We start from the raw sequence: 26,587 nt of genomic DNA on the forward strand, positions 1-26,587 counted from the left end.
ACAATAATGGCAGGGAAATGGATAGGACTAGAACAAATCATGTTGAGTAAAATAAACCAAGATCAGAGAGACAAACAGCACATGGTCTCCTTGATATGCGGACATTAAAATAAAAACACAACGAGATATGACAAAGTAAATAGGATCAAGAAACAAAGGACCTCTTCTTAATTTGTTGAATCATTTTTAGATGGCTTTATGTTCTTGACCCCATATATAGTATATACATGTACACATCAGAGGGAAGCTAGGAAGAGGGCACAGAATCAGAGGAAAATGTGTGTGTGTGGGGAAAAAAAGTCTAGCCAGGCGCTGGTGGCTCATGCCTGTAATCCTAGCTACTCAGGAGACTGAGCTGAGGATCTCAGTTCAAAGCCAGCCCGGGCAGGAAAGTCCACAAGACTCTTATCTCCAATAAACCAGTCAGAAAACCAGAAGTGGCACTGTGGCTCAAGTAGTAGAGTGCTCTCCTTGAGCTGAAGAGCTAAGGGACAGTGCCCAGGCCCAGAGTTCAAGCCCCATGACCAACCAAAAAAAAAAAAAAAGTCTGCTTTTACTAAAGATAAAACAAAGGAGGGCTGGAGGTGTGGCTTAGGTCATAGAGTGCCAGCCAAGGAGGGAAAGGAAGCACTAGATTCTGAGTTTGAGAACCAGTCTCTCTTTTCTCTCTGTCCCTCTCCCTGTGTCTGTGTCTGTGTCTGTCTCCATTTCTCTCTCTCTCTCTCTCTCTCTCTCTCTCTCTCTCACACACACACACACACACACACACACACACACACACACACACACACAGTCTAAATAAAACAAACCTGTTTGCCTGTGGCAGATGAATTATGGAGAGATTGCCCTCTAGCAATCTAGGGATTGTACTAGATTAGATATACTAGGAATGTACTAGGTTAGAAAAGGGCTTAATATGTGAGCTTTATTTATTACCCATCATAGCTCTCACTCTTGTGGAGTTAAGAGGATAGAGGCAGTGTATGAGTGCCAAAGTCATTACTGAGAGAAGAGCCAATGGAGGAAGGAAAGAATGCATTAGGAGACTATGGGAAGGATTGCCTATAGTCGCAGCTACTGGAGATGCTGAGGTAGAAGGACCAGTTAAACCTAAGAGTTCCAGGTCAGCTGGGGCAACATGGTCCTTGTGGTAGCCTTGTCAAGATAAAACCAGTCAATATAGGTATGAGTTAAGAATTCTGACACCTAGAAAACCTCTTAGGATCAGACATTCTTTTCTCTCATCTGAACCATTTTGCATCTCCTTGCTGGTCCTAACAGCACATGTTGACTATCCTGTTCATTGCACTGAAATGACTACAAGTTAATTTTATTATCAGAATGTTTTTTAAAAACAATATCTAGGGCTGGGAAGGTGGTAGAGTGCTTACCTTGCATGCATGAGGCCCTGGGTTCACTTCCTCAGCACCACATAAGCAGCAAAGGCTGGATGTGGCACCGTGGCTCAAGTAGTAGAGTGCTAGCTTTGAGCTGAAGAGCTGAGGGACAGTGCCCAGGCCCAGAGTTCAAGCCCCATGATGGACAAAAAACAATCCCCCAAAACAAAACATGTATGTGATAAACATAATAAAAGCTTAAATCAAGAAAAATTTTAGGGCTGGGAAGGTGGCTCAGTGGTAGAGCGCTTGCCTTGCATGCATGAGGCCCTGGGTTCGATTCCCCAGCACCACATAAACAAAAAGGAAAAAGCCGGAAGTGGCGCTGTGGCTCAAGTGGTAGAGCGCTAGCCTTGAGCTGAAGAGCTGAGGGACAGCGCCCAGGCCCAGAGTTCAGGCCCATGACCGGACCCAAAAACAAACAAACAAAAGAAAAATTTTATACTATATTGATAGGAGACACCCAGAAATTTCAGGAGTAAAATATGATGTAGTTACCATGGCTACCCTGATTACTGAATTTAAAAACTTGTAATTCAGTAACCTCAGTCTTTTAGTTTGGATTTTCTTTACATATATTGCATATAACAATTTGGAATTGTGTCTTCCTATTAACTGTGAATGTAGAAGTTTAAATAACTATTTTCTGTATGTTATTCTGAGCTGTTCCAAATTTAAAATGTAGTGACATTGGAATGTTAATTTGGCCAAGTGATTTAAAAATACTTATCAAGGACAAAACTGGTATGGTGGCTCATGCTTATTTTCCAGCTACTCAGGAGGCAGAAATCAAGATCATGGTTTGAGGCTATCTCAGGTTTAAGTTAGCAAGACTCTGTCTTAATCAAAAGCCTACTTGGGGGTTCATGTCTATGATCCCTGCTATATAGGAGGACTTAAGTAGGAGGAACATGACCTAAGACTGGCCCTGGCAGAACCGCAAGATCCTGCCTGGAAAATAATAAAGCATCCAGTACAGTGACTCAGATCTGTAATCCCAGCTACTTGGGAGGTGGAGATCACAGGATTGAGGTTAGAGGTCAACTGTGCATAAAATGAACAAGACGCCATCTCAACCAATGGCTGGCTGTGGTTGTACATACCTGTTATCCCAGCTATGGGGGAAATACCTGGACTGGATGCAGTAGTTTGTGCCTGTCATCCTCAATGATACAGAGAAGTACAAACTAGCCTGGGCATGAAGCAAAACCCTGTGTTAAAAACAGCTAACAAAACAAGGGGCTGAGTGGGCACCAAGGGCTCATGCCTATAATCCTAGCTACTCAGGAGGCTGAGATCTGAGGATTGCAGCTCCAAGCCAGCCTAAGCAGGAGAGGTTGTGAGACTCTTATCTCCAACAAACTACTCAGAAAAAGCCAGAAGTGGCACTGTGATCATCTCCACAGCTTTTTACGTATTTGAAACCTAGCTATATGCCATGTAACCAGCTAGCTGTCTTCCCTAGCTCCAGTGACAGCTCTCTTCTACCAGTTAGACTGAGAAGCTTGGAGTTGCCCATGATTCTTCTTTCTGCCACATACCTCATGTGCCCCATTAGCTACAGTCTGCCACCTTTTTTTTTTTTTTTTTTTGCAGTGATAGGATTTGAATTCAGGGAAGTCCTTGTACTGGCTCTACTTGCTTGCTCGGCTGGTCCTCTACCACTTAACCCACGCCTCCAGTAAAATCCAGTAAAGAGTTAATGACTTCTTACCAATCTGCATTTTCACCCAGATGCTACTTCCTTACCTACTGTTGACCTCTGTGGAGTCCATGCACACTTGAAGCACTCTCTTGCCTCACTGCCATGTTCTTGCTGTCCACCCAGGTGGAAACTTTTCCTCCACACAGTCCCCCCACTCCTTTTTGTCCTGTCTTCTACCAAGGGTGCTCCAGTAACTTTCTCATGGCTCAGCATCATCTGTCCCTCTCTGCTTGTTTTTCTTCCGTTCCTATTTTTCACTGTCAGACATAGTTTCTTTTTTTTTTGGGGGGGGGGTTCCAGTCATGGGGCCTGAACTCTGGGCCTGGGCGCTGTCCTTTAGCTCTTCAGCTCAAGGCTAGCGCTCTACCACTTGAGCCACGGCACCACTTCTGGCTTTTTTCTTTTTTGCTTATGTGGTGCTAAGGAAGTGAACCCAGGGCCTCATGCATGCAAGGCAAGCGCTCTACCACTGAGCCACCTTCCCAGCCCCAGACATAGTTTCTGTTTGCTATACTTTATTTAGTATCTCTCCTATCAAAAATTTCATGAGCACAGGGACTATTGTTGTCTTTGTTTACTGCTCTCTACCTAGTGTCTAGAAGGTGGGTGGCACTATTAGACATTCAGTAACTAAGATATTAATGGTATTGTGACTGGTGGTAAATAGTAACAATGAAAACTTTGAGATCTTGAAGTTTTCATGGTCAGTTGTAGGTGTATGTGTGAGGTGTAGGTGTCTGTACTCACATGCACATAATACTCGGGTGACTCAGTTTGAACTGGTAACTTTAACCTCAGAGTCACATTTTGTGCCTTTATGGGCAGCATGGGAACAGCATGACAGCTTCCTGTCTCTTCCATTAAAAACAGGAAAGAACAAACAGTAGGATGACTTACGTGACAACCCGAGGGAAAGTTCATGACTTTGGTTCACAGATTTGACAGTCAATAGTAACCTTTTATGTGTTTTACTTTTAAAAAATTAATGAGAGGCAAAGACAGAATTACTGGTTTGTAAAATAAATCCTTCTGCTATATAAAACTTTTTAATCATAGGATGTTTCCATTTCCAACATTTGGGACTTTTCTTTATCTATTTTTATTATTGTTGTTTTTCTAAGTAGTTGTGCAAAGGGGTTACAATTCCACAAGTCAGATATGAGTACAATGCTTCTTGACCATTGTCACTCCTTCCTTCCTCCTCCCCCATTTTTCTCCTTCTGTCCCTACCCTCAAGATAAATAGTTCATTTTCAGGTAGATTGACGGTAATGACATTTGCTCACCCTTCTTCCTTTTATTCCTGTGCCTCCTCCTTTGCCAAGCCCCCAGAACATATTTCCACTTCCTGGTTTGTTTTTATAAGCAGTACATTTGTTTTTCAGAGGAGTTACACCTTCAGAATCCTCCCCTAAGTATACCCTCCTTTAGTGTTCGTTTGTGTGTAAATGCATTTAGCCCTGTGTATATTATCATGCGTGGTTTGTATATTCTGGATTTAAGTTTTGAAACAGTTTTGTCATGTTTCTGCTATTTATAGATCTATCTTATAACATTTTGTTGATTATATTACCCAAATAAAAACTTATAACTGTGAAATTTTTTCACTAGGTTGCATTTGATATATATTGTTATACTTAGTTTTGCCAAGTGTCTTAAAATCTTTCAGCAAGATTATAGTATCTATAGACAACATTTGTAGATTTTTTTAAAAAAATTCATTTACTTATTTTGGTGGCACTGGGGTTCGAACTCTGGGCTTTTCACTTGTTAGACAAGTACTCTGTCACTCCATGAGCCCTCCCTCCTTTTATATTGACTTCAGTTATTTTTCAGGTAGAAGTTTGCACTTTCGGTCCAGGCCAGCCTTGGATGGAAATTCTCCTATCTTAGACTCTCATGCAAATGGAATTATAGGCATGTACAACGATATCCAGCTTATTTGTTGAAAGATCTAGCTAATGTTTCATCTCAGCTTAAACCACAATCCTCCTGATCTCTACTTCCCAAGTAGGTTAGATTATAGGGGTATTACTTCTGGCTCCCATGTTTGGAAAAGAGATTTTCAGATTGTATGGCCTTCAGTTTTATAGCTGAAAGTTTAGGCATCTTGGTCTTTTCCAGATTTGTGTTTTAACACTGTGAAAAAGAAGCTTTTCTTGTCATAAGATGTGAGACTCAGTAAATGTAGGTGCACATTTTCTTAGCATCAGGCAACCCAACAAAATCTGTCACATCAAACTTTCAGAGTAAATATATGTCATAGAAAATGTTTTCTGTAAAAAGTTTAGAGTTGTTCAGTTAGAACATTGTTTCTGTTATTCTAGCCATTATTTTCTGGTTTTATGTAATCAATGGAAACAGAACATTCATCTAGAAAATGTCAGTAGATGGTAAATGTGGAGTGGAGTGGTGTGAATAAATGAGTAGCCACAAAACCACCACCTCCCAAGCCAGCACTTTGCCTCGGGGTAACCACTCTCCTGACTGACCTCTGGTCGTTGTCAGCTCTCCTGACTGACCTCTGGTCGTTGTCAGCTCTGTGTGCATTAGTAAACACGTTTGCTAAACCTAAGTTAATTTTTCTATAAATATACTGTGTAATACGTTTCGGACTTCAGTTATTTAACATAAGTTTCAACCATTTGTTGGGGATCTCTTCTTTGTTATTGCTGTGTATGACTATACCACAGTTTGTTTATTCTAATGCTGATGAAAATGAGGCTTTTCTCCTTTTATGGTCAGCGACTCATTAAGTTACTGTAAATATTTAAATAGCTCTAATTCCTAGACATGTATTTATGGACCTCTGCAATCTTTTACCAACTAAACTGTCTTTAGTTTCCCTTTGTATGTCTTTAATTTCACTTGATCTTTGCTAGTGGGCCACATTTGGTGTGGGCACTAATTTGTTTTCTGTTTCTTTATTTTTATGTATTCTTGATATTTCATAGAAGTGAAATCATGCAGTATGTGGCCTTCTGTGTCTGACTTCTTAGCATGTTTTTAGCATGTTTTTGAAGTTAACAGCACTAGTCGAGCATCTCTGATCAGAAAATTGGGATGTAAAATCTGGATCTAAATTGCTGGAGTATATTGAATTCAGAATGCTCAACCAGTAAAGTCTATGGAAATATTTCAAAATCCAAAGCTCTCCAAAATCTGTACAGTAAATTCCACAACCCATACTTCATTTTTAACAATTAGCACTATACCATTGGCTATGGAAAATAGTGTTACAGTGAACTTTTGTATGCATGGACTAGTTTGAATATGTTTTCAGTTGTTTCGGGTGTAAAACTAGGAATGGGGTTGCTGGGTCATGTGGATAGCCTCTATTCATCTTTTTGAGATATCACATACTGCTTTCCCTTTGACTGTACCACATTATACATTTCTGCCAATGATGTAGTGGGTTTATTTATTTATTGCTTGATTTTTTTTTTCTTCTTTTGGTCAGTTGTGGGGCTTGAATTCTGGGCTTGGGCACTCTCCCTATGTTCTTCAGCTCAAGGCTACCACTCTACGACCACAGAGCCACTCCCGGTTTTCTGGTGGTTAATTGGAGATGAGAGTCTCATGTACTTTCCTGCTCGGGCTGGCTTTAAACTGCAATCTTCAGATCTCAGCCTCCTGAGTACAGGTGTGATACACTAGCACCTGGCTTTGTTTTTTTCCTGAGAAAAATCATTTTATATTTTGCATTTAACATTGAGCCCTTTGAGTTAATTGTTAAATAAAATGTGAAGTTTTGTTCAAGGGTCATCTTTTAATTGCGTATATGCACACAGGGAGAATGTTGTTTTTTAAAATAATACCATTAAAAGCAGTCAGCAGAGATCAGAATACATTGTACTGTGACTTCATAGGTTTTATTTGTTCCATCCTGTTTTTCTTTAGTTAGCCAATTTTGAACAGTTTTAAAGCTGTTTGATTCTGATGTAAATTTGTTCTCTAAGATCCATATATTGAGTGCTGGTTGGTTTTATATCTTTATATCTTCAGATAGGATCTTGCTATTGAGAAGGCACGGAAACATTTCTGAGTATGTTTTCCAAGCTTTTTGTCCCAGCATCAAAGCACTGCTGTTTGCTTCAAACACTCAGATATGACAGAAACTTTGTCTTTGGATATGTTGAGATTTTTGTGCCTTAGTGTGTTAGTCACCTTTTTTTTTTGCTATTACAAAACACCATGATAAACAACTTAAAAGGAGGTACTGTTTATTTTGGCTCATGATTAAGCTCAGTCTGTACTCTGTTAACTCCATTTGTTTCGAGCCTATGACAAGGCAAAGGAGAGAAGTGGTGGAACAGAGCTGTTCACCTCATGGCAGCCACAAAGCAGAGGGCAAGGTCGGAGTGACTGAACCCGCTTCCTTCAGCTAGGCCCTCCTCCTAACAGTTCTGCCACTTTCCAGGAGCGCCTCAGACTGGCCACCAAGCTTTACACGTGGGTCTTTGGAAAGTATTTAAGATCCTAATCACAATAACTAACTTATTTTACACTTGAAAAGAAATAAAAATAATTAAATTGTACCTGACGTTGAGAATACTTTTTAGAAGTCAGTGGTAGCACTCCCACTAGTAGAGCTAGTTTCTCATACTTCCAGAGTTTTAGTTTTAGCTATATCACTTAATCAGTGTGTGGCTTAGACGAATGCATTTTATTTTATTTTACTTTTTGGTCGGTCATGGGCCTGAACTCTGGGCCTGGCGCTGTCCCTCAGCTCTTCAGCTCAAGGCTAGCGCTCTACCACTTGAGTGTCAGCCCCACTTCCAGCTTATTTCTGCTTATGTGGTGCTGAGGAATTGAACCCAGGGCCTCATGCATACAAGGCAAGCGCTCTACCACTGAGCCACCTTCCCAGCCCCAACGAATGCATTTTATTCCCTTAATTTATAAATACTGCTAATTTATTGCTTCTTAACACTTATTACAAACATATTGTTGAAATATTCACATTTTAACAGAGTTAGCAAAATCATTACAGCTCATTTAAGTAAACAAGGAACCAGGCATTTCAAGGAATTAGGCATCCACAGAATGGAGAACTGGCATAGTAAGGTCAGAGCTTCCCTCTTTTTTGGGGGTGGGGTGGGGGTTGGTTGTAGGGCCTGAACTCTGGGCCTGGGTGCTATCCCTCATCTCTTCAGCTCAAGGGTAGCACTCTACCACTTGAACCACAGCGCCACTTCTGGCTTTTTCTGCTTTTGTGATGCTGAGGAATTGAACCCTGGGCCTCATGCCTGTAGGGCAAGCACCCTACCACTGAGCCACCTTCCCAGTCCCCAGAGCCTCCCTCTTACAACTAAGTAGCCACTTCACATAAGGAACCTGCTCCTACAAGTATCGAAATGATGCCTTCATGGTTACTGACTATGGAATTCATTGGTGTTGCACCATGGAATTTAGCAGGTGCTTGCCAGCATGAAGTATACTAGAGCATGCTTCCTGTGCAGGTACAAAACAAGTGCCTGTCTCCAAACTATGTGTACTCCTGCTGGGTAGAATCCGTGTCACATCTACAGCTGGCTCACAAGGGTGTCTGGGAAATACAGGTTTTCACCTTCTACATCCTGTCTGTCTGTCCATACACATAGGGCCTCAGGAATAAAAGGCATCGCAGCATTGGGCTTTGGAGCAGAATCTGACTCAGTTCAGATCCCAGCTATGTCTTTGGCTAATGGCCTAATTGGAAAAAGCAGTTAGCCTCTGAAAATGGGAGCAATGATACCTTATGTAAGAAGATGCAGCAGTAGTCATACGTGCAACTTTATATTTACACATGAACCACTTGGCAAATGCCTTTTTATCAAAAATAACAGATGGGAACTTGTTACTATTGTGATTATTCATCCTCTTTATCATCATCCTGTGAGAGTATGTGGGCATCTATATTGTGACAGAATTACACTCAACAGACAAACAATTGATGGAAAGTCAACTTCTGGGTCTGAGGGATGGCTCAAGTTGGTAGAGTGCCTGCCTAGCAAGTACGAAGTCCCGAGTATGTAAACAATGTGAGAATTTTCTAGAAGGACCACCATAAATAGGTTTAATAAAGGACATTTATTAGTTAATTGTTGAGATGATCCCAGATTACTTTTCGTAATGTCTTCAATAATTTGTAGTTAGCAAACCCACAAATTTGAATTTTTCTCTCAGGTAGAGAAATTGTTCACATGATCAGTATTTCAAGCTCAGCAATCTAAGATGTCATCTCAAGAAAGGAGATTGTGCTTTGGAATGGCTTCAGGAAGAATGTTCATGAAGAATGTATGGTTTTTTGGGTTTTTTTGGGGGGGGAGGTCCAGTTGTGGGGCCTGAACTCTGGGCCTGGGCGCTGTCCCTCAGCTCTTCAGCTCAAGGCTAGTGCTCTACCACTTGAGCCACAGCACCACTTCTGGCTTTTTTCTTTTGCTTATGTGGTGCTGAGGAATTGAACCCAGGGCCTCAGGCATGCAAGGCAAGTGTTCTATCGCTGGAGCCACTTTCCCAGCCCAAGAATGTATTCTTAAGACTGCTTGAACTTGACCGGATCATTGTCATTCACTACCAGTTATGTAGCCTCCTGGGCCCTGAGCCAGCATCCCTTATAAGATCTATAACCTCACATGTATTTGTATGCCTCTTCACTAAGAGATTCTAATGAATGTTGAAGTTGTTCTAAACTAATTGCATCCACATGCCCAGCTTCATGCCTGGACGGAACTGCTCTGTAAATGTTTGTCCAGTGACTGAGCATCGTGACTGAATGTTATCAGCTCCCTCTAAGGTCACTTCACAGTGACTCAGCTAGGAGGAGGAAAAAGGTTGTGGAGTTTATGGGAGTATAGGGTTAGAAATAAAGAGATCATTGTATTGTTTGTGGAGAGAATAATCTTGGTCTTTAACATATTCTGAGAGTCTGACAACGAATTCAATATAAATCAAATATTCACTACAGGCTATTTGAATGAATGAAAAGGTATGTCTCCTTTTTTAACTGTAGTCCTAGGCTGTTTAAGTGTACATGATGTTTTCACATGCAGTTAGTCTGTTGTCTAAAGTGAAATCCCCAATAGTGATTCCTTTCCTGTTCCTTTTCTTCACTGCTAACCGTCAGGGAGTTTGGTTTGCTGCCCTTCAGACCTCTCTACTAACCCTAAGTGCAGCCAGAGCTGCTACCCTAATATTAAGCTAGGGAATAAAGGGAAGCTGACACTTTGGCTGTAGTCCCTCTTCTGTTCATCTGTTCTTGGTCTCTAACCTCCCTCACTGTAACAGCTTACTCTCCTTTTTTTTGGTCAGTTGTGGGGCTTGAACTCTGGGCCTGGGCGCTGTCCCTCAGCTCTTCAGCTCGAGGCTAGTGCTCTACCACTTGAGCCTCAGCACCACTTCCGGCCTTTTCTGCCCATGTGGTGCTGAGGAATCGAACCCAGGACCTCTGCATGCAAGGCAAGCACTCTAGTTTTTTTCTTGAACATTAGTATTTAGAAAGTGATGGGTGAACCTGTCCTTTTATTATAAAGAAATGAGTTCTTCAATATTGTGGTTTTATTAGCAGAATAGTACTATTACTCTATTTGATGTGAGTTAAAATGGGTTGGGACCTACTTGTTGTTTTTTTTTTTTTTCCTTTGAGAAATAAATAATGAATAGTGAATAGTGGCCAAAGAATGTCTCTACTTGTACTCATCTAATTCTGTCAAAAGGAACAAATGATTTAAACAATAAAATTCCTCTTATGATAGATATATTATTTTGGATATTTTCTACTCTCAGGGAAGGCAAATGTTAAAACTAATTATGGAGAGATTGTATCAAATACTGCAAATTCTCAGAATACTTTGTGACTCTGCTCAGTTCATATTTAAGAAGATTGTATCTATTCTGAGGCTTATTTAGTAAGCACTTCAGAGTGTCCATAGAAGAAATGTATATTGTGGGTTTTGTTTTTTTAGTATCAAAAAGTCTTATAGAATGAGGCCTCCCTAAACTTTTAAGTGTTTTTGATTAGTTTAGACCAGATTTGAGAACTCAGAGGTGTGTTGACTGTAATAAACTAGTTTCGTTTTCTTTTTGTTGGTTTACCCTTTGACTTGGAGAGTTGCACATTGAAGTAGATTTCTGTAGTCTGGTCACATGTGTTCTGAGCAGAGGGTCATAGGACACTGGGCGTAGCATTATGATTCACTTTGGTTCTACTGCACTTTGATTTTTTTTTTTACAGAAGTTTTAGTTTAAGTTCAGGGAAGAAAGAAAATTTTAAATATGGATTCAATATCAGAATGTACTATGTTTTCTTAACTCCTATCCAAGAGGGAAAAACCTAAGGTGTATGGCTTCCTATAATCTACCTCTTTTCATTTTGCTTTGGATTTCTTTCATTTAAGTACTTAAAAAAAAAAGGCATCTTAACTTTGGAGGTATATTTCTTGTTTGAAACTAGAGTTAAAATAGTTTTTATGGCATTTATCCTTATGGGGGGACAGAAAGTCTTTTTGAGATTATTCAATGAGAGTGTTGTGCAACTTAATTTTATATTTTTGAGGCCAACTTTATTAAGTTGCTTTCACATTCATGGAATCAGTTACTTGAAGCAGTGTAATAGAGGTCATCAAAGACGGAGAATTGATACCTCTCAAAATGGATATCCTAATGTATCCGTTATTTAAACATAATTGACCTGTCATTCACAGATATTCTTGCAGTATGAAAAAATGAAGTTGTAAAGTTTGTGTTTTTTTTTTACAGTAATTCAGTTAAACTCATAGCATTTCATCATTTGTTGGCAGGACTTTGTGTCATTGTATCAAGATTTCGAAAACTTCTATACAAGGAACCTCTACATGAGGATAAGAGACAACTGGAATCGACCAATATGTAGTGTACCTGGAGCAAGGGTGGACATCATGGAGAGACAGTCTCATGACTACAATTGGTCCTTTAAGTGAGTCACAGTTGGGAACTGATTTCCTGGCAACAACAAAAAAGAGTTTGTTCATTTGAGAAATTAATGCAAATGAATATTCTCTTGAAACAGGAATAGCAGCTAAAGATATAATTCGATGTGATTGTTTTCTTTTCATAGTGTTCATTGTTATAAATTTTTTTGTTATTTTTATTTTTTGTGATATGTGGGTTTGTTGGGGTTTTTTTGTTGTTGTTTTTGGGTCCGGTTGTGGGGCCTTACCTCTGGCCTGGGCACTGTCCCTCAGCTCTTCAGCTCAAGGCTAGCACTTTACCACTTGAGCCACAGCACCACTTCTGGCTTTTTTCTTTTTGCTTATGTGGTGCTGAGGAATCGAACCCAGGGCCTCATGCATGCAAGCAAGCGCTCTACCACTGAGCCACCTTCCCAGTCCTGACACAGCAATTTCTACACATGAACATATATCCACAAGAATATACAGAACATTGTGGGCCCACAGACTTGGTAGCATTCCGTATGGCTCAGTCAGCCTGGGTCCCTGACTTGTAAAGACATTATGGCTTAAAGAGCTGATGGTTTCCTATCAACCTAAGGTAGACAGAAGTATGGGCAAGAAATAAACTGCTGTTGCTTTAATTCTCTGGAACTTGGAGCTTATTAACACAAGATGACTCAGGATAGCACATTACACTGTAGAGTACTATGCAGCTACCGCAAAATAACCAATTTTCTGTGGCACACAGGAGAAGGATGGTATCAACGTCCTAACAATTTTAAAAACCAAACTGCAAAATAATTTATATATTTTACCAAACTTTGTCAAAATTTTGTTAAAACTGCAAATAAGATGGGCTTTCTGTATTGATTGATATTATGTAGTTTATGCAGACTGTCCAGATCAACACTTGATATCATCAGTGTTTAAATACTCTTCACTGCTAATAAGTAGACATTTGGTATTTTGTTTTACTATCCACTTCTCTAGTTAGCAGTAAGAGAAGTTGACTTTTTTTTCATTCGGGTATTTGGTACTTCCTTTTGTACTGTCAGTGTATATTACACTTAATTATTAGATGTGTTAAATTTACTTGCCAGTTTCATTAAGTGCTTTGCTGTTGAAACACAGGTACACAGGGAATATAATTAAAGATGTTATAAACATGGGTTCCTACAACTATCTTGGATTTGCACGGAACAGTGGATCATGTCAAGAAGCAGCTGCCAAAGTTTTGGAGGAGTATGGGGCTGGAGTGTGTAGTACTCGGCAGGAAATTGGTAAGTGTTTAGTCAGCTGCTATGTGTGTATTCCAGATTCTGGAGATCAAACCAAGTGTCTTGAACCTGCTAGGCAAGTGCTCAGCCACTGAGAATACATTCCCAGCCCTTACCTTTGACTTTTTAACTCAGGAGTGATTAATACTAACACAGAACTAGAGTATTAAGTACCCAAACTGTTTACCATGCATTTACCTTAAATCAGGTAAAAATGACTTCCTTTTTTGAAGTAGTAGATGACTTTAATGTTTGCAGCAACATATTTTGAGTTGTTTTCTGATGTGTTACACATACATAATGTCCTAGAAAAGTTCTGTGCTTGTTTCATGTATAACTTCAGTGTTGACTTTATTGGCTTTTGTAAATAAAAACGTTGATTAGGAGTACCACTTACTAGCACTTTCATAATAAAAGGGTTAACTTGTTTTCATAAATTGAGACAAATAATAATTCCTGTCTGATTATCTTTTGTCTTCTTTTTTTCTGAGAGATTTAGCATATGTCTTCTTCCTATGAGACTTTTTCCTAGGAATCACCAGTTTCAGTCTGGCACTGCATGTACATGCTTTTCTACTTGGTATCCCTAACTTCAGAATAACGTATTTTCCTTGGGGAGGAGGATGTGGGTGAATGCAAAATTACATGGCTCTTTGTGTGTTAATTTTTATTTCTTCTCTAAAAGTTTTATTAATATTCATACACTATGTAGTTTGCCCATTTAAAATGTATACTTCACTTGCAATACATTCACCACAGCCTAATTTTATAACATTTTCGTTGCCCTGATAAAACCTTTTGCCCATTAGCACTCACTGGAGTTTAACAATCTTTTTTCTCAGTATCTTTACTTTTTTTCATGGTACTGAAGTTCAAGTTTTGGTCCTCAATACTTGCTAGACTGGTAACTCTACTATAGAGACATGTTTCTGTCCTTTTTTAATTTTTTTACTTTCTGGTTCTGGGGCTTGAATTCAGAGCCTTTAAAGAACTGAGCCTTTTAGAGCATCAAATCTGATGCTCTACCACTTGAGCCACAGCTCTTCTTTGAACATTTTTGATTCCCACAAACTTTCCTGCCTGGGCTGGCTTAGAACTTCAATCCTCAGATCTCAGCCTCTCCTGAGTAGCTAGGATTACAAGTGAGAGCCACTTGTGAGCGTGCAGCTTGTGTTGGTTGTTCTTGGGATTGCCCCATGTTCTGTCTGGGCACATTCCTGGCAGTCTACATTGGGATCTTCATCCTAGCTAGTATAACAGGCATGTGCCACTTGCATGTGCTCTCTTTTGAGAAAGGCTGTCACAAACTTTTCTGCCTGGGCTGGAGTCAAATCACAATTCTCCACAATTTTAGCTTCCAGGGAGGTTCTTTACCCTTCTTAATAGGAGAAAGTACTTTTTTTTTAAATTTAATTTTATTTTATTTGTGAACATACTGTACAGAGGAGTTACAATTACATGGGCAGGATAATGCGTACATTTCTTACCAAGCATTGCAGCCTCCTCCTTTGTTTACGCTTCACATCCTACTTTTTTTTTTTTAAAGTTATCTTTTCCTGTGTACCAAACTATCCCAAAACTTTGTGGCTTAAAGCAATAAAAATATATTCACTTGGGATTCTGCAGTTTGTGGAGAGCTTGATGCATTCTCAGGTGAGTGTGCTTTCACATAGGCCATTATTACTGAGGATAGAGTGTCCAAGATGGCTTAACTAACATTCTAGATACTGAGCTAAGATATAGATGTATGTTAGGTATGGGCTAGTTAAGGTTCCCCTCCCCCGTCTTTTTGTCTTCAGTGCCCATCTTTTTCCATAGATCCTCTATATTAGGCCAGTTACATTGTTTTACATACTAGATGACTGAAAACACAGAAGCTATTTTGCTAGCCTCTTAGGGCCTGGAGCTGGGACTGGCATGTACAAATATGAAATAGTAGGCAGCCATGTTTCATCAGGTGTGTTGATTCTGGATTCTTCAGCCTTTGTGTTTTTTGTAAACTTCTACTCTTCATCTACTGAATCTTTCATATAACATAATTGAAAAAGTTGGCCACACATGGGCCAATTTCTTATAATGAGTAATTCTTACTTACAGGATTTTGTGACGTTGACTTTGTTACTGTCTTCTTTATACAGGAAATCTAGATAAACATGAAGAACTAGAGAAACTTGTAGCATCGTTCTTGGGAGTAGAAGCAGCTATGACATATGGCATGGGATTTGCAACAAATTCAATGAACATTCCTGCTCTTGTTGGCAAAGTAAGACATTGTCACTATGATTCCCTCATACATATCTTCTTTTGTTCTGAGAAGCATTCAGACCCAGTCAAGGGCTATTGTTAACTTTTTGTTTTTTACATTATTATTATTATTATTTTTTTTTTTTTTTTTTTTTGGTTGAGGGCCTAGGTGCTGTCTCTGAGCTTTTCAGCTCAAGGCTAGCAAGGGCTATTGTTAACTTTTTGTTTTTTACATTATTATTATTATTTTGTTTTTTTTTTTTTTGGTTGAGGGCCTAGGTGCTGTCCCTGAGCTTTTCAGCTCAAGGCTAGCACTCTACCACTTGAGACACAGCACCACTTTGAGCTTTTTCTGCTTATGTGGTGCTGAGGAATCGAACCCAGGGCCTCATGCATGCAATTTTTTTTTTATTGTTAACTTTAGACTAACAATAATTTACATAGATATTTCTACCACAGATTTTGGGTCAAAGTACTTTCTACCAGTTGGAGCTTTCTTGGTAGAACCATGGCCATTACCTAGTCCCTTAGATGTTTCTTTGCCGTCTTCATTTCATATATAATTTTAAAGAGATTCATTCTGATGATTACACACACACACACACACACACACACAGAGTAAATCTGATGAACACACACACACACACACACACACACACACACACACACACACACACACACACACACACACACACACACACACACACACACACACACACACACACACACACACACACACACACACACACACACACACACACACACAGTAAATAGTCGAATATGAGCCTGGTGGCTTGTACCAGTAATTACTACTTGGAAGGCAGAGGTCAGGAGGATTGTGGTTGAATGTAGTCCATGTGAAAAGTTCATGAGACCCTCCTCCCTCCCCCCCCCCCCAGCAAAAAAGCTGAGCATGCTGATAGGTATCTGTCACCATAGCTATGTAGGTGGTGTGAGAAGATCACAATCCAGGCTAGCCTGTGTAAGAAAAGTGAGGCCGTACCTGAAAAATAGATGTATGTTAGGAATGTGCTAGTTAAGGTTCCCCCTCCCCTGTCTTTTTGTCTTCAGTGCCCATCTTTTTCCACAGATTCTCTCTTTATATTAGGCCAGTTACGTTGTTTTACATGATAGATGACTGAAAGCACAGAAGCTGTTTTGCTAGCCTCTTAGGGCCTGGAGGTGGGACTGGCATGTACAAATATGAAATAGTAGGCAGCCCTGTTTCATCAGGTGTGTTGACTCTGGATTCTTCAGACCTTTGCAAAAAGGTCTGGGAGTGTAGCTGAAGTGGAAGCATGCCTAGCAAGTGTGAAGCTAAGTTGTTGTTTGTTGTGGGATTTGAAGTCAGGGCCTGGAGCTGTTCCTGAGCTCTTTTTGCTCAAGACTAGTGCTTTACCACTTAGAGCCACAGCGCCAGCACCACTTCCAGTTTTCTAATGGCTATTTGGAGATAAGAGTCTTAGGACTTTCCTGCCCAGGCTGGGTTTGAAATATAGTCCTCAGGTTTCAACCTCCTGAATAACTAGGATTACAGGCATGAGCCACCAGCATTCAGCTTCTTTATATACTTTTTTTTTTTTTTCTGGTCCATGGAGCTTGAACTCTGGGCCTGGGCGCTGTCCCTCAGCTCTTCAGTTCAAGGTGAGTGTTCTATCACTTGAGCCACAGCGCCACATACAGTTTTCTGGTGTAATTGGAGACAAGAGTTTCACAGACTTTCCTGCCTGGGCTGGCTTTGAACCATGATTCTCAGATCTCAGTCTCCTGAGTAGCTAGCATTACAGGTGTGAGCCACCGGCACCTAGCCTTTATATACTTTTAACTATTATCTTTTCATAATAAAAGCTATATATACAATAAAAGTTTCAAACAGCCGGCACTGGGGGATCATGCTTGTAGTCCTAGCTACCTAGGAGGCTGAGAACTGAGGATTGCAGTTTGAAGCTTGTGAGACTCTTATCTTCCCCCCTCAAAAAACAAAACAGCAACAGAAAAAACTGGAAGTAGAGCCTTGAGTAAAAGAGCTCAGGGACAGTGCCTAGGCCCTAAGTTTAAGTCCCAGGACCAACAAAAACAAAAAGTTTCCAACAGATAACTATTATAACTTGAAGTATCTTTGTAAGACTATTTTATAGTAACTAGGCATAGATAGAGATACAGCCATAGATAGACAGACAGACAGACCTACCTGTATATCTCCTCTCTTTCCTTCCTTCTCATGGGAGCATGTTGTACATCATCTGCATCTTTTTTTTTTTTTTTAATCTAGTCAGATATTTTGAGGCCATTTTTCTTATGCAGTTTTATTTTATTGTGGGCCTGGGGATTGGATCCAGGGCTTTTGTTCATGCTAGGCAAGCACTCTTCCACTGGGCTACATCCCCAATCCTGGTTGAAGCCTTTTTTCTTTCTTTCTTTCTTTTTTTTTTTTTTTTCGGTTGGTCGTGGGGCTTGAACTCTGGGCTTGGGCTCTGTCCCTGCGCTCTTCAGCTCAAGGCAAGCGCTCTACCCATTGAGCCACAGCGCCACTTCTGGTTTTCTAGTGGTTTATTGGAGATAAGAGTTTCACGGACTTTCCTGCCTGGGCTGGCTTTGAACTGTGATCCTCAGATCTCAGCCTCTTGAGTAGCTAGGATTACAGGCGTGAGCCACGGGTGCCCAGCTTTGGTGAAGCCATTTTTAACAGAGAAAACCTGTATCTGAATTCATGTCTTACAAGTTGAAGAACTTGTTAGAGATGAAAGAATACAAATAGGAAAAGAAATAAATAACCAAGGATGACAGCCTTTTCTTGTTTCCTTAGTAGAAACTCCTACTTATGTGGTAATGTTTGTTGAGAGATTTTAAGGGTAAAACTAAGGCCTATACACCACGTGATAAGGGTTTTATATTTATAATTTTCTCTGGACTCTGAATACTGTAAGTAGTAAGAGGAAAATAGCATTTCTGTGGGTGTTATCCTCAAGCTGCCAATTTCCACACAAATAGTATATCACATTAAAACTCAAATGGAATTTCTGTCATATCAAAGAAACTAAACCTTTCAAGACTTCCTGAACTATTAGATTTGGGGTATAAATAAGGACCTGTTACTATATATGTGAATATTTAAGTCTGTAGGCCTGAAGATATTAAATAGTCTAGAAATTCATATCTAGCTACTTTTTTTTGTTGTTGTTGTCAGTCCTGGGGCTTGAACCCAGGGATTGGGCACTGTCCCTGAGCTTCTTTTGCTCAAGGCTAGACTTTGAGCCACAGCACTACTTCCAGCTTTTTTCTGTTTATGTGGTACTGAGGAATAGAACGCAGGGCTTCATGCATGCTAGGCAAGCAGTCTTACCACTAAGCCACATTCCCAGCCCCCTTATCTAACTTCTAAGGTCTTTGCCTAAAATATTATTATGAACATTATTCCTAGGTGTAAGATTTCTTTATTGGGGTATAATTATTAACTATTTTTTGTAGCATTTTTGTAGTTTGCCTCACTAAGCCTTGCTCCTGCATCAGTTTACCTTCCTGTGCTTGTAATTTTTTCAGGGTTGCCTGATTCTGAGTGATGAACTGAACCACGCGTCACTGGTTCTAGGAGCCAGACTGTCAGGAGCAACCATTCGAATTTTCAAACACAACAGTAAGTTTGTAGAGGAATTAGTCCCTGGCCTTCCTGTTTAATATTATGTTAATAATTGTTCAGAATTAATATTAAATGATTATATTAATAATTTGTTTGTTTTAATGCTAGTACTAGGGCTTGAATTTTGGGTCTCATACTCTCCCCCAGCTTTTTTTCCTCCAGAACATTTACTGTACTGCTTGGTCCAATCTTTTAAAAGTAAAACTCTTTAAATAGGCTTTGTGGGAGTGAGGGAGTTATTCTCTTTTCTCATTAGAATAAAACAGAGGTTGAAGATGGGATATGTTGGCTGATACCTGTAATTTTAGTAAAGCTAGCATTGAGGAGTCTGAGGCAGGAGGATTTTGAGTTTGAGGTACTCAGGTACTCAGCAAGATCTTGTCTCAAAAAAGGAAGTTGGAGGGGCTGGGAAGGTGGCTCAGTGGTAGAGCGCTTGCCTTGCATGCATGAGGCCCTGGGTTCGATTCCTCAGCACCACATAAGCAAAAAAAAAAAAAAAAAAAAAAACGGAAGTGGCGCTGTGGCTCAAGTGGTAGAGTGTTAGCCTTGAGCTGAAGAGCTGAGGGACAGCACCCAGGCTCAGAGTTCAGGCCCCACGACCGGACCCAAAAAAGATAAAATAAAAAAGGAAGTTGGAGTCCATTATGTAAATTATAATGCCTTTCTTTTATTTGACTTTTGAGTTTTCCTGTTCAAATATACTTCCTAAGAGTTTTGAAATAAATAAACCAGGATCCCCAATCTTAAGAATATCTGATTGGTTAGTGAAGAGATTTTATAGATTAACCAGTACTTAGAGTATAACAGACAGATGCTGTAAAATACAAAAATATATAGCAGCTGTTGGTAAAGCCAAAATTCTTGCTCCCTATTTAGGAATATCTGTTTATTAAAAGGATTTTTCACAGTTAAAACACATATATAGAGAGATCACCAAATTGTATATTTAATATCTTTTTGCCAAAGTATATGTATGTATAGTCTTAGTCTAGAAGAATAGATACCAAAATGTTAGGTCTGTACCTCTGGAAGGAAAGATTATGAATGGTAACAACCGTCTTTATTCCTTGTTTTCTTTTTCTTTTCTACAAGGTTATCTAGTAAGAACAGTGTTTTGTTTTTATTTAAGTGGGTCCCAATTAAACATGGATAAATTATAAAGAATACATTGTGAGTGTAGGTTGTGCCATATCTTTTAATGAATGTAGCAGTGTTTGGATGTACTGTAAACTAAATGGGCCCCTCAATTTGAACCTTGGGTTGTTTCTAAGCTTCTCTACGTGATATAGTACCACCCTTCACAGTCATGTGATTAGTGGATAGCAGGTTCAGATACCTGATGAAAAGTATAGGGGATTTTTTTTTTTTTTTTGAATGCTAGAACCAGGGCTTGAATTTAGGGCCTCATATTTGTCTCTCAGCTTGTTTTCCTCAAGACTGGCACTGTATCAATTGAGCTACACTTACATTTCAAACCTTTTTAGTGGTTAATTGGAGATAAGAGTCTCAGATTTATCTGCCTGAGATGACTTTGAACTTGGATCCTCAGCTCTTACCCTCCTGAGTAGCTAGGATTTTAAGTGTGAGCTATTAGCACTTAGTTTATGATGTATATTTTTGATACTTTTCAAATTGTGTTGTACAATAGCATAATGGTGACCTCACTGGCCAATACAGGTTATTATGAATCCATTTTAAGTGTTCTTGAATATAAAATTAGTAATATGTTGATTTTTATTTCATTAAGTGTAGAAAACTTTTTATATAGATATTGTATTTAATAGATATTACTTTATAAATCGACCTTTTTTTTTTTTACTGATTGCAAGAGGCCTTTATATTTGTCCTTTTTTATTGTACTGTTCTTTATGTTTAGTGTCCTACTCTATGGGCTAATTAACATGTTTATGTGTCATACTTGCTGTCTTATGACTTTCAGATTTTTGCTTAATGCCTTTTTCTTTATTCTAAGATCATAAGATGCTTCAATTATACCTTCTTCTGGAAGTTTTGTGGTATATTTCCTGTTTAAGGAATTTGGGAGGCATTAAAATGAGAGAGAGAGCTGGGTGCCGGTGGCTCACGCCTGTAATCCTAGCTATTTAGGAGGCTGAGATCTGAGGATCGTGGTTCAAAGCCAGCCCAGGCAGGAAAGACCGTGAGGTTCCTATCTCCAATAAACCACTAGAAACCAGAAGTGGCGCTGTAGCTCAAGTGGTAGAGCGCTCGCCTTGAGCTGAAGAGCTGAGGGACAGTGCCCAGGCCCAGAGTTCAAGCCCCAGGACAGACAAAAAAAAAAAAAAAAAAAAAGGGAGAAAGATAGAACTTTATTTTCCTAATAATATTAATCAAATATTCCATTATAGCTATTTCCTTTGTTTAAGATTTTGAATTAGGGGGCTGGGAAGGTGGCTCAGTGGTAGAGCGCTTGCCTTGCATGCCAGAGGCCCTGGGTTCGATTTCTCAGCACCACATACGCAAAAAGAAAAAAGCCGGAAGTGGCGCTGTGGCTCAAGTGGTAGAGTGCTAGCCTTGAGCTGAAGAGCTGAGGGACAGCGCCCAGGCCCAGAGTTCAGGCCCCACGACCGGACCCCCCCAAAAAAAAAAAAAGATTTTGAATTAGTATTGATTTTCCCCCTCCTTTCTGCATGTAAACATGGGAAATAAAACAACGAGAATAGTTTACTAATCTTCTGCTGATTGCCATACACTGACCCTCTGTGAAGACTAGAGGCTGGGCAGGGGACAGTTTTACTGCTGAAGGGGGAATATCTTCTATATCTTGTCAGCAGTGTGCAGGTTATTTTGTTGTCAACAAGAAAAGCATCACACAGGTAGCCTTCTGCTCTGTGTTTTTTGTCCTGTGTTTCTATTTCCTTGTTTTTCTCTTTTGATCAGTACTACTATGAAAAGGATAAAACCATACAATTTTGTGAAAATCCCTCTTCTTCAATGATTAACAATAGTCATACCTTATGATAAAGTATCTCCTATCAATATTACCATGAGAGTTAATATGATATAGATTTTTGGGACATTTTTAAGGTTTTCATTTTAGAGCAGATATTTTAAATAAGTAGTCCCTAGTGATGGCACCAGTGCTTTTCAAAGCATTGGTGGTTTTCAAAGCATTATCCTCATTAATGCTAAAACAAACCAAGTTGTTTCCTAGGCCTGTGGACCACCTTAAGGACACACAGAGCCACACAAACTTAGTTTTGTATGCACAGCTGATGAAGTCTCAACTGATTGGCAAGCTTACATAGTAAAGAGTCTGCAGTAAGAGTCTGAGTCTTTAGCATGAAACAATTTCATAAGCTACCAACTGAAGCTATCAGCTGCCATCATCATTTGATTATGTTGATACAGAGCATGTACTTTGAACTTTGTTCTTCCCATATTTACTTTATAGGAAATACATATATCTATAATGATATAGTCACAACTAGGATTAGAGATAACAGTTTGATAAAGACACAAAACAGTCAACTTAAAGAGTCTGAGTCTTTAGCATGAAACAAATAATTTCATAAGCTACCAACTGAAGCTATTAGCTGCCATCCTCATTTGATTATGTTGATAATATAGAACATGTCTAGATTTCTACTGAAATGGCAATACATTTACCCATTTTGCCTTTCTGCTCAACTCTATCTAAGACATTTTCTGAGATTAAAATGTATATTTGCATTTTTGGAATAAAGTTAGGAAAAAGCAAGATGCTTTGTAACATAGTTTTTTGTATGTGTGCTGTAGATATGCAAAGCCTAGAGAAGCTATTAAAAGATGCCATTGTTTATGGTCAACCTCGCACAAGAAGACCCTGGAAGAAAATCCTAATTCTTGTGGAAGGAATATATAGGTAATCTTGCTTTATTGTTATCATCTTTGTGATTTGGGTTTGTGAAGTTATTGAAGTTTAAGCAGAAGGAATGGTAAACTAGCCTCCTCTGGAAACTTAAGGATATTGTGTTTATAACTTGTTTAAATACCTGGGAGCAGAGCTGACACTGAAACACAGTAGGCTTTTTTGTCTGTATATCTATTACAACTCACCAGTTCCCCTTTCAGTTTGAATTCTTTAGTTTTATACTGTCTGTAGAAGGTGTTTACATATAGTATGTTAAAACAAATGACAAGGCCCAGCGTCAACCCAGCACTTGGGAGGCTGAAGCAGGGGGATCTTGAGTTGGAAGTTAACGTAGGCTGCATGGCATGACTATATCTAAAACAACAACAAAATAATTACACTTTGTCTTAAGAAATAGTTTCCTTGGCCAGGTATTGATGGCTCATGCATACAGTCCTGTCTACTCAGGAAGCTGAGATCTAAGGATTCTAGTTTGAAGTTAGCCTGGACAGAAAAGTCCATGAGACTCTTAGCTCCAATTAATCAGCAAAACGCTGGAAGTGGAAATGTGGCTGAAATGGTAGAGCACCAGACTTGGTCAAAAAAGCCAAAGTGAGTACATGAGGTTTTTGAGTTTTGGCAGGGCCCTGGGCCAGTAAAGAAGGGGACGAGAGGAAGAGAGAGTGTTTCGGGGGGCTTTATTCTTTTACTTCCTGATGTTTTGGGTTTTGGTTTTTTTGCCAGTCTTGGCCTTGAACTCTGGGACTGGGCACTGTCCCTAAGCTCCTTTTACTCAAGGCTAGCACTCTACCACTTGAGCCATAACATTACTTCTGACTTTTTCTGTGATTATTTAGAGATAAGAGTCTCACAGACTTTCCTACCCAGGTTGGCTTTGAACTGTAATCCTCAGATCTCAGCCTCCTGAGTAGGATTACAGGTGTGAGCCACTGGTACCCAGCCACTTCCCAATGTTTTTATTCTTTTTTTTAACTCTTTTTTTTTTGGTCCAGTCATGGGGTCTGAACTCTGGGCCTGGGCGCTGTCCCTCAGCAATTCAGCTCAAGGCTAGCACTCTACCACTTGAGCCACAATGCTACTTCTGGCTTTTTTCTTTTTGCTTATGTGATGCTGAGGAATCAAACCCAGGGCCTCATTCATGCAAGGCAAGCGCTCTACCACTGAGCCACCTTCCCAGCCATGTTTTTATTCTTTTGTACAACTGGAATTGCCTTTACAATGTAGTATAAAATAAAAAATATCTAAAATGAGATTAATTATATACTGGCACTTATTTTAAAAGATCCAGTCTCCTTTTCTCTAGACTTCTGCTTAGCCATCCAACTTTTTGTTAGTTTAAAATCACAGGTAGACAGCTGTGCACTGGTGGCTCACATCTGTATGTACTCCTAGCTACTCAGAAGGCTAAGAACTGAGGATCACAGTTCAAAGCCAGTCCAGGCAGAAAAGTCTGAGAGACTCTTCCAGTTGACAAGCAAAAAGACAGAAGTGGAGGTATGTATGGCTCAAGAGGTAGAGCACCAGCAAGAGCTCGAGGCCCAAAGTTCAAGCCCCAGTATCAGTACAAAACAAACAAAAGATAAAACCACAGGTGGTATTGTCATCTCAATTGAAAAACAATAAACTCCAAACAAAAAAAAAATCCAGTTGTTAACTTTAAAAGGTTTGAGTATATGTATTTTTTTAAATTTGTTTTTGCTAGCATGGAGGGCTCTATTGTCCGCCTTCCTGAAGTGATTGCCCTCAAGAAGAAATACAAGGCATACTTGTACCTTGACGAGGCTCACAGCATTGGGGCCCTCGGCCCTTCTGGCCGAGGTGTGGTGGACTACTTTGGCCTGGATCCTGAGGATGTAGACGTGATGATGGGGACATTTACAAAGAGCTTCAGTGCTTCTGGTGGATACATTGGAGGCAAGAAGGTAAATGGACCACAACATAAGCAGTTAGAGGAGACAAGAGTGGCTGAGGGACTTGGTAACTGTCAAACAGATGGAGCCCTGAACTGAGGTGTAGAGATCCTGAATTGTTGTGGCTCAATTAGTGCCAAATGCTCTTCCTCCTTCAGCTGCCTGATGCATGACTCTGATGTAGCCCCACTGGGCTAAAGACTGATCATGTTCATTGTTGTTTCCTTATTTGAGCTTCTTTCTAAATATTATAAATATAGAATACGCTTGTGGAAGAACACACATTAGTGTTTCCTGTTTGTCTCAGTTGGGTTTGGGTTGTGTTCACAAGCTGAAAGTGGTGGGGAAGCCAGTGGAAATAAAGACCATTTGCTTTCCCATCGGACTCAGACATAGTGAGTAAATTAAAAACAGGAAGAAAAGAGACTTTGCTAGCTCTAGAGTACTACAAAGATTGTATTTTTCAGTTTTAAAATTTCAAGTGAAGGGCTGGGAAGGTAGCTCAGTGGTAGAGTGCTTGCTTGCCTTGCATGCATGAGCCCTGAGTTCATTTCCTCAGCACCACATAAGCAGAAAAAGCCGGGAGTTGGCTGTGGCTCAAGTGGTAGAGCATTAGCCTTGAGCTGAAGAGCTGAGGGACAGCGTCTAGACCCAGAGTTCAGGCCCACGACTGACCCCCCAAAAAAAGATTTCAAGTGAACTCTGAGGTAGCTAAGAATCAGTGCAGCATGGCACAAATGATGGATACAGAGCCTTGTATCTGAGTGCTTCTCTGCTTTGTGAGGTCTTTCAGTTTTCTTGTCAGTAAAATATGCATGACTAGCTTATAATATTGTAGTAAGGGTTTAAAAACTAATGTGGAGTATAACCCATATGCATTTTTAAAACATTATGAGAAGTGAAAGAAGTCAGTCACAAAGGTTACTTATTATATGTTGGTTTTCTGTTTTTGTCTGTTATCCAGAATAGGCATAGAAACAGAAAGTAGATTAGTAGTTGCCAGGGGCTGAGAGGATGGGGGAAATGGAAAGTGACTGTTCATGGGTACAAGGTTTCCTTTTAGGGTGATGAAAATCTAAAATTAGATAGCAGTGAAAGTTACACAATGTGAATATTCTGTCCTTGAATTGTAAACTTTAAAATGGAGACTGATGGTATATGTTACGTATCTCTAAAAAGTTGTTACTTTTAAAAAAAGAAAAGAAGAAAACAACTTTGGACTAGGGATTTAGATTTAGCTCAGTGGTAGGACTCTTGCCTGGTATGTGTACAGAAGGGCCCTGGGGTGTAGCTCCAAAACCACAGAATATACCTATATCTTTAAAAGAATACCTCATTGCAACATTTAAAACAAATCAAAGCAAAATCTGTCATATATTTGTATGTAGCACATAGTATAGGCTTATAGATACTCTTGATTCCTCCTTAAAAGTCAACATTGGACCAGGTGCCAGTGGCTCAAACCTACTATCCTTGCTAATCAGGAAACTAAGATCTGAGGTTAGAGGTTTGAAGCCATCCTAGGCAGACAAATCCAAGTGACTCTTATTTTCACTTAACCAGCCATATGCCAGGAGTGGAAGTGGCTCAGTGGTAGAACCCCGGCTTTGAACAGTAAAGCCTAGTGAGAGTATG

The 26,587-nt window shown here is 39.7% G+C and overlaps 1 protein-coding gene across 1 annotated transcript in view; it reads left to right on the forward strand.

Annotated features, from left to right (window-relative positions):
* Positions 1-26,587, forward strand: part of Sptlc2 (serine palmitoyltransferase long chain base subunit 2) — a 102,317-nt gene that overhangs the window by 29,784 nt on the left and 45,946 nt on the right. The window contains exons 3-8 of the mRNA XM_070028776.1: positions 11,882-12,036; positions 13,145-13,293; positions 15,429-15,553; positions 19,075-19,168; positions 22,928-23,033; positions 24,745-24,964. Coding sequence (XP_069884877.1) covers positions 11,882-12,036; positions 13,145-13,293; positions 15,429-15,553; positions 19,075-19,168; positions 22,928-23,033; positions 24,745-24,964 — 849 coding nt within the window. The remainder of the gene's footprint in view (positions 1-11,881; positions 12,037-13,144; positions 13,294-15,428; positions 15,554-19,074; positions 19,169-22,927; positions 23,034-24,744; positions 24,965-26,587) is intronic.

The sequence above is a fragment of the Dipodomys merriami genome, unplaced genomic scaffold, assembly GCF_024711535.1.
Source record: "Dipodomys merriami isolate MVZ:Mamm:240054 unplaced genomic scaffold, mDipMer1.0.p SCAF_1, whole genome shotgun sequence".
In the NCBI taxonomy this organism is placed as follows: domain Eukaryota; kingdom Metazoa; phylum Chordata; class Mammalia; order Rodentia; family Heteromyidae; genus Dipodomys; species Dipodomys merriami.